The sequence below is a fragment of the Lampetra fluviatilis genome, chromosome 67 (genome assembly GCF_964198595.1).
Source record: "Lampetra fluviatilis chromosome 67, kcLamFluv1.1, whole genome shotgun sequence".
NCBI classification, from domain to species: Eukaryota; Metazoa; Chordata; class Hyperoartia; order Petromyzontiformes; family Petromyzontidae; genus Lampetra; species Lampetra fluviatilis.
Window position 1 is genome coordinate 3,097,215 of NC_136341.1, and position 7,999 is coordinate 3,105,213.

The window sequence follows — 7,999 nt, forward strand, 5'->3', positions numbered from 1 at the left end:
CCCTCCAGATCGACTTTGTGGCCCATGACGACATCCCCTACTCGTCGGCGGGCTCCGATGACGTCTACAAGGACATCAAGGCGGCCGGTACCAGCTCCACCACCACCATCACCACCACCACCATTACCATCATTACAACTACCATCACCACCATCACCACCATCACCACCACCATCACCATCATTACCATCATTACCACCACCACCACCATCACCACCGCCACCATCACCCCCACCACCACCACCATCACCACCGCCACACGCCACCATTACCACCATCACCACCACCACCATCATTACCGCCACCGCCATCACCATCATCACCACCATCACCACCATTACCACCACCATCACCACCACCATTACCACCACCATCATCACCACCGCCACCATCACCACCGCCACTACCATCACCACCACCACCATCATCACTATTACCACCACCATCACCACCACCGCCACCATCACCACCACCACCATCACCACAGCCACTACCATCACCACCATCACCATCGCCACCATCACCACCGCCACACGCGTGCGGACCGCTAGCCCCTGTGTGCGCGTGTGTCTGTGTGTGTGCATGTCTGTGTGTGTCTGTGTGTGTGCCTGTCTGTGTGTGTGTTCATAATCAACGATTTTTGGGTTTAGATCGCGTTATTTATAAATGTGTCGTAACCCTCCACCACCCGACACGGCCAATCAGCAAAAAAAGTGTCACGTTGACAAAAGACAAATAGTTCACTGCTTTAGCCCACCGGTGTGTTGAAGCGTGAAACCACAACATTTACAATTTGAGTAGTACGACGTTTCGCTGGTAATTGCATCCAGCATCATCGGGCAATTCGCCAGAATTGCCCGATGAAATTGTAAATGTTGTGGTTTCACGCTTCAACACACCGGTGGGCTAAAGCAGTGAACTATTTGTCTTTTGTCAACGTGACACTTTTTTTACTGATTGGCCGTGTCGGGTGGTGGAGGGTTACGACACATTTATAAATAACGCGATCTAAACCCACAAATCGTTGATTATGAACAATATTGGTCGCGAAAGCCTACGTGTTAAACTGTGTGTGTGTGTCTGTGTGTGTGCGTGTGTGTCTGTGTGTGTGTCTGTGTGTGTGCGTGTCTGTGTGTGTCTGTGTGTGTGTGTGCGTGTCTGTGTGTGTGTGTCTGTGTGTGTGCGTGTGTGTCTGTGTGCGTGTCTGTGTGTGTGCGTGTCTGTGTGTGTCTGTGTGTGTGCGTGTCTATGTGTGTGCGTGTGTGTCTGTGTGCGTGTCTGTGTGTGTGCGTGTCTGTATGTGTGTGTCTTAATGTGTGTGTGTGCGTGTGTCTGTGTGTGTGTGTGTCCCCCGCCCCCCCTGCCCCCCCCCAGGGATGTTTGCCCCGACGCAGCGCACCGAGGGCATCTCCACGTCGGACATCATCACGCGCATTGTGCGCGACTACGACGTCTACGTGCGGCGCAACCTGCAGCGCGGGTACAGCGCCAAGGAGCTCAACGTGGGGTTCATCAGGGTGGGCAGCGCCACACACACACACACACACAGACACACGCACAGACACACACACAGACAGACACACACAGACAGACACGCACACAGACACACACACACAGACAGACACGCACACAGACACACACACACAGACAGACACGCACAGACACACACACACACAGACACACGCACACACACACACAGACACACACAGACACACACAAAGACACACACACAGACACGCACACAGACACAGACATGCACACAGACATGCACACAGACACACACACACAGACACGCACACAGACACACACCCACCCACCCACCCCCCCACCCACCCCTCCACCCCCACCCCACTCACCCCGCGACTTCCCACCCCACCCCCCAGCACACGACCGTAGCCAAACCAACACCCAACGATTTCCATCACCCTTGCGTTTCGTCCGCCCCACCACCCCACCTTCCCACCCCGCCCCACCCTCGCCCCACCCCACCCACCCGCCCTCCCCACCCACCTGAACCCCCCCCGCTCCACCCTCCCACCCGCCCCCATCGCCCCACCCTCCCACCCTCCCTCCCTCCCACCCACCTGCCCCCCCGCCCCACCCACCCACCCTCCCACACGCCCCCCCATCGCCCCACCCTCCCACCCTCCCACCCTCCCACCCGCCCCCCCATCACAACACCCACCCACCCTCCCACCCGCCCGTCCCTGCCCCACCCACCCACCCACCTACCCATCCACCCCCACCACCTCCCCGCACACCACCGCACCCAAACCAACACCCAACGATTTCCATCACCCTTGCGTTCCGTCCACAATCCCCACCCGCCCACCCGCCCCACCCTCGCCCCACCCTCGCCCCACCCCACCCACCCACCCTCCCACCCGCCCGTCCCTGCCCCACCCACCCACCCACCTACCCATCCACCCCCACCACCTCCCCGCACACCACCGCACCCAAACCAACACCCAACGATTTCCATCACCCTTGCGTTCCGTCCACAATCCCCACCCGCCCACCCTCGCCCCACCCTCGCCCCACCCCACCCACCCACCCTCCCACCCGCCCGTCCCTGCCCCACCCACCCACCCACCTACCCATCCACCCCCACCACCTCCCCGCACACCACCGCACCCAAACCAACACCCAACGATTTCCATCACCCTTGCGTTCCGTCCACAATCCCCACCCGCCCACCCGCCCCACCCTCGCCCCACCCTCGCCCCACCCCACCCACCCACCCACCCGGTGGTGGCCAGTGCAGGAGAAGAAGTTCCACCTGCAGAACCACATGGACAAGGTGAAGCAGAAGGTGCGCACGGTGGAGGAGCGCTCCAAGGAGCTGGTGCAGCGCGTGGAGGAGAAGGGCATCGACCTCATCCAGAAGTGGGAGGAGAAGTCGCGAGAGTTCATCGGAAACTTCCTGGAGCTCTTCGGCCCCGAGGGCACGCTGGTACGCAAAGGCGGTGGTGGCGGTGGCGGGTACACGGGGGTGCGTGCGTGTGTGTGTGTGTGGGTGTGGGCGTGCGTGCGTGCATGTGTACGTGTGTGCGTGCGTGCGTGTGTGCGTGTGTGTGTGGGTGTGGGTGTGCGTGCGTGCATGTGTACGTGTGTGCTTGCGTGTGTGTGTGCATGCGTGTGTGGGTGTGTGCGTGGGTGTGTGTGCGTGGGTGTGTGCGCGTGTGTACGTGTGTGCGTGCGTGCGTGTGTGTGTGGGTGTGGGTGTGCGTGCGTGCATGTGTGTGTGTGTGTGCATGCGTGTGTGGGTGTGTGCGTGGGTGTGTGTGCGTGGGTGTGTGCGCGTGTGTACGTGTGTGCGTGCGTGTGTGCGTGTGTGTGTGTGTGCGTGTGTGTGTGTGTGCGTGCCCGCAACAGCAGTATTGGGGGAGCGGTAGTGTAGTAGCTGCCCTACGAACCCGGCGACCCGAGTTCGATTCCCACTCTCGGCCAGCACTGATAGTGACGATTATCTGAACCGGTACCCTGGGTCTCCCTCCCCTAGGTCGACTCAGCCTCAAACCAGTAGCTGGTGTAGCGGTGTGTAGTGAACACTACACACCGCTACACCAGCTACTGGTTTGAGGCTGAGTCGAACACTACACACCGCTACACCAGCTACTGGTTTGAGGCTGAGTCGACATAGGGGAGGCCCAAAACCGGTTCAGATAATCGTCACTGGTGGTGTTGGTGGCCGTGAGCGGGAATGGAACTCGGGTCGCCGGGTTCGTAGCGCGAACTGCTGCACCACCACTCCCCACACACACGCACACGCACACCCACATACCTACACACACTCACACACACAAACCCACACACACACACACACCCACACACACGCCCACCCATACACCCCACACACACCCCACATACACACCCACACACACACACCCCCACACACACACCCCCACTCACACACACCCACACACACACACCCCCACACCCACACACACACACACACCCCCACTCACACACACCCCACATACACACCCACCCCCACACACACACACCCACACACCCCCACACCCACACACACACCCCCACTCACACACACCCACACACACACCTACCCACACACACACACACACACCCACACACACACACCCCCACACCCACACACACACACACACCCCCACTCACACACACCCCACATACACACCCACCCCCACACACACACGCACACCCCCACACCCACACACACACACCCCCACTCACACACACCCCACATACACACCCACCCCACATACACACCCACCCCCACACACACACCCACACACACACACCCCCACACCCACACACACACACCCACACACACACACCCACACACACACCTACCCACACACACACCTACACCCACACACCCCCACTCACACCCACACACACACACACACCCCCACACCCACACACACACCCACACACACACACCCCCACACACACACACCTACACACACACACACCCACACACACACACCCCCACACCCACACACACACACACCCACACACACACCCCCACTCACACACACCCACACGCCCACACACACACCCACACACACACCTACCCACACACCCCCCCCACACACACACACCCCCCCCCCACCCACCCACCACCCACCCACCCACGCCCTCTCTGCCCCCACCCACACCCCCCCCCCCCCACCCACCCACCCTCCCTCTGCTCCCACCCACAGAAGCACATGCTGCAAGAAGGCAAGGGCCGCATGCTGCAGGCCATCAGCCCCGGCAGCAGCCCGGCGCGCGAGCGCTCCCCGTCGCCGCCGGCAACGCCGTCGTCACCGGCACCACCGCTCTCCCCCTCATCCTCCACCTCCTCCCCCTCGTCGTCATCGGCGTCGGCAGCGGCGGCCTCAGCGGGGACCCCGGGGTTCCGATGGCCGTTCTCGCGGCACCCGGCGGCGGTGACGTCGGCGTCGTCGGCGTTGTTGTCCGACGGGGCGTCTCACCGCCCCGGCAAGCCCCGTGCGCCGTCGCCGCAGGGACGGGCGGCGCGGGCCGCCGCCGGGGAGCGGAGGGACGGGCGGCGAGCGCAGAGGGAGAGGGGGGGGGGCGGCAGAGCGGGGGGGGCAGCAGCAGCGGGGAGGAGGGCAGCAGCGGGAGATGCGGGAGGAGCAGGAGGAGGAGGAGGATTGAGAGGGTGGGGGCAGACTCACACACTGGGACACGGTGGGACACACTGGGACACGCTGGGACACGCTGGGACACGCTGGGACACGATCGGACACGCTGGGACACGCTGGGACACGCTGGGACACGCTGGGACACGCTGGGACACGCTGGGACACACACACACACACACACTGACACACCCACACTGACACTCACACACACACTGACGCACATACTGACACACACGCAGACACACACGCAGACACACTCACACACTCACTCACACTCACTGACTCACACACTGACACACTCACACTGACACACACACTGACATACACACTGACACACACTCGCACCGGACGGACTGCTTGATGAGTGTTTGCTTTAAATCGGCTGTCCGTCACCCTCCCACCCAGAGCCACCACCACCACCACCGCACCTCCGATGGGCCACATAGAACACGCGACATGCATCCGACATGTATCCGACATGCGTCCGACATGCGTCCGACATGCATTCCACATGCGTCCGACATACGTCCGACATGCGTCCGACATGCGTCCGACATGCATCCCACATGCGTCCCACATGCGTCCGACATGCGTCTGACATGCATCTGACATGCGTCTCACATGCGTCCCACATGCGTCCGACATGCGTCCGACATGCGTCCGACATGCGTCCGACATGCGTCCGACATGCGTCCGACATGCGTCCGACATGCATCCGCGGCGGGCGTGGGAGTCTCGGTGGGTGTGCGGGGGGGGGGGCGGTTGCTCTCGGGGGTGAAATTAAATCATCCGGTGGCGGGGAGGTGGTGGAGGCGTTTGCAGGGGCTTGTAAATTATTGTACGGAGAATGATCGGTGTGGGTTTAATGGTGACGACGGTGGTGGTGGTGGTGGTGATCATCTTGATGTGAAGCTTTCGCGGCCGCAGGGATCCAACGCTATTTTTTGGTTTGTTTCAGGCAAAGCCACGGAGGCAGACACAATATGCTTAGGTTTTTTCGGTAAAGTCACGTAGGTAAAAAAAAAATTAAATTAATAAAAGTAAAATTTATTTTATTTTTATTTTAAAAAATAAAAATTAATAAAAGTACAATTTATTTTATTTTTATTTTAAAAAATAAAAATTCATGAAAGAAAATTTTATTTTATTTTTATTTCGCTTTTATTCATTTTAGGAATCTAACCCGCTCGACCCTGGGCAGGGAGCTGGGGTGGGTGGTGATGGTGGTGATGGTGGTGATGGTGGTGATGGTGGTTGTGGTGGTGATGATGGTGATGGTGGTGATGGTGATGATGGTGGTGATGGTGGTGGTGATGATGATGATGGTGGTGATGGTGGTGATGGTGGTGATGGTGATGATGGTGGTTATGGAGATGGTGGTGATGGTGGTGATGGTGGTGGTGATGATGGTTGTGGTGGTGATGGTGATGATGGTGATGATGGTGGTGATGGTGGTGATGGTAGTGATGGTGGTGGTGATGGTGGTGATGGTGGTGATGATGATGATGGTGGTGGTGATGGTGGTGATGATGATGGTGGTGATGGTGGTGATGGTGGTGATGATGATGATGGTGGTGGTGATGGTGGTGATGGTGGTGATGGTGATGATGATGGTGGTGATGGTGGTGATGATGATGATGGTGGTGGTGATGATGGTGATGATGATGGTGGTGATGATGATGATGATGGTGGTGGTGATGGTGGTGATGGTGGTGGTGATGATGATGATGGTGGTGGTGATGATGATGGTGATGATGATGGTGGTGATGGTGGTGGTGGTGATGGTGGTGATGGTGGTGGTGATGATGATGGTGGTGATGATGATGATGGTGATAGTGATAGTGATTGATGGTGATGGTGGTGATGGTGATGATGATGATGGTGATGATGATGGTGATGGTGGTGATGGTGATGGTGGTGATGGTGGTGATGATGGTGATGATGGTGATGGTGGTGATTGTGGTGATGATGATGGTGGTGGTGATGGTGATGATGATGGTGGTGATGGTGATGGGGCATTGGTTGATTAAAGGAGCTCAAAATGTGGCCGCGTTCCTCTGACTCCCCGCGTCTCTGTGGATGCAACTTTCAGCGGCCGTCGCCAGCGTCAAGAAGAGCTTTGGGACCGTCCATAAATGACGTCACGCACATAGGGGGGGTGGGGGGGGGGTCAAACATTTGTGACGAGGGGGGTGAGGTTTGAGAAATGTGACGTCACGTTCCACTTAATTAAATTGACGTTTTAATAAATGTTTTCTCTTTTTCGATTTAAAGCTTTCGTGACTGCAGGGATTCATCTTCTTGGATCTTTCGGTAAAGTCATCACGTAGAAAGGGAAGTAATAAAATAATAAAAATAAAACATAATAAAATAATATAATAATATTATCTAATTCTCCTACAACATCAGAGTGCAGCGCCACATTAAATACGCACTACAATGACAACAATAGTTTAAAGCGATTTGAAGCAGTTTTATATTTTTCGGGTGGAGGGGGGGGCTGACCTTTGTGACGTCATATTTGAGGTGGGGGGGGCAGAGCTTTGTGACGAGGGGGGGGTCAAAAATCGTCCAAAATCGCGTGACGTCATTTATGGACGGCCCTAATGTCACCTGCCCCCCCCCCCTCCTCGCTCCGATTCTCGGTCATTCCCCTGGCCGCCGGTCCACTCGTACGGCAGGCTGACTCCCCCGTCACTCTCTCCCGTGGCCACCAGCCCCCCCCCCCCCCGCACAGGAGATGAACTCTCGTGTCGCTCCACCAGTGCAGCACAGATTCCAAGAACGCAGGATGAGATCTTCTTGGTTCTTTCGGTAAAGTCGTCACGTAGAAGGGAAATAATAAAATAATTAAAATAAAACATATA

At 57.7% G+C, this 7,999-nt stretch overlaps 1 protein-coding gene across 1 annotated transcript in view; it reads left to right on the forward strand.

Annotated features, from left to right (window-relative positions):
* The window catches only part of LOC144952394 (choline-phosphate cytidylyltransferase A-like), a 21,135-nt gene extending 13,864 nt beyond the window's left edge, over nucleotides 1–7,271 (forward strand). Inside the window, exons 6-10 of the mRNA XM_078882787.1 lie at nucleotides 9–87; nucleotides 1,375–1,517; nucleotides 2,765–2,953; nucleotides 4,686–5,064; nucleotides 7,225–7,271. Of these exons, the coding sequence (XP_078738913.1) occupies nucleotides 9–87; nucleotides 1,375–1,517; nucleotides 2,765–2,953; nucleotides 4,686–5,064; nucleotides 7,225–7,271 (837 nt within the window). The remainder of the gene's footprint in view (nucleotides 1–8; nucleotides 88–1,374; nucleotides 1,518–2,764; nucleotides 2,954–4,685; nucleotides 5,065–7,224) is intronic.
* Nucleotides 7,272–7,999: the final 728 nt, after the last annotated feature.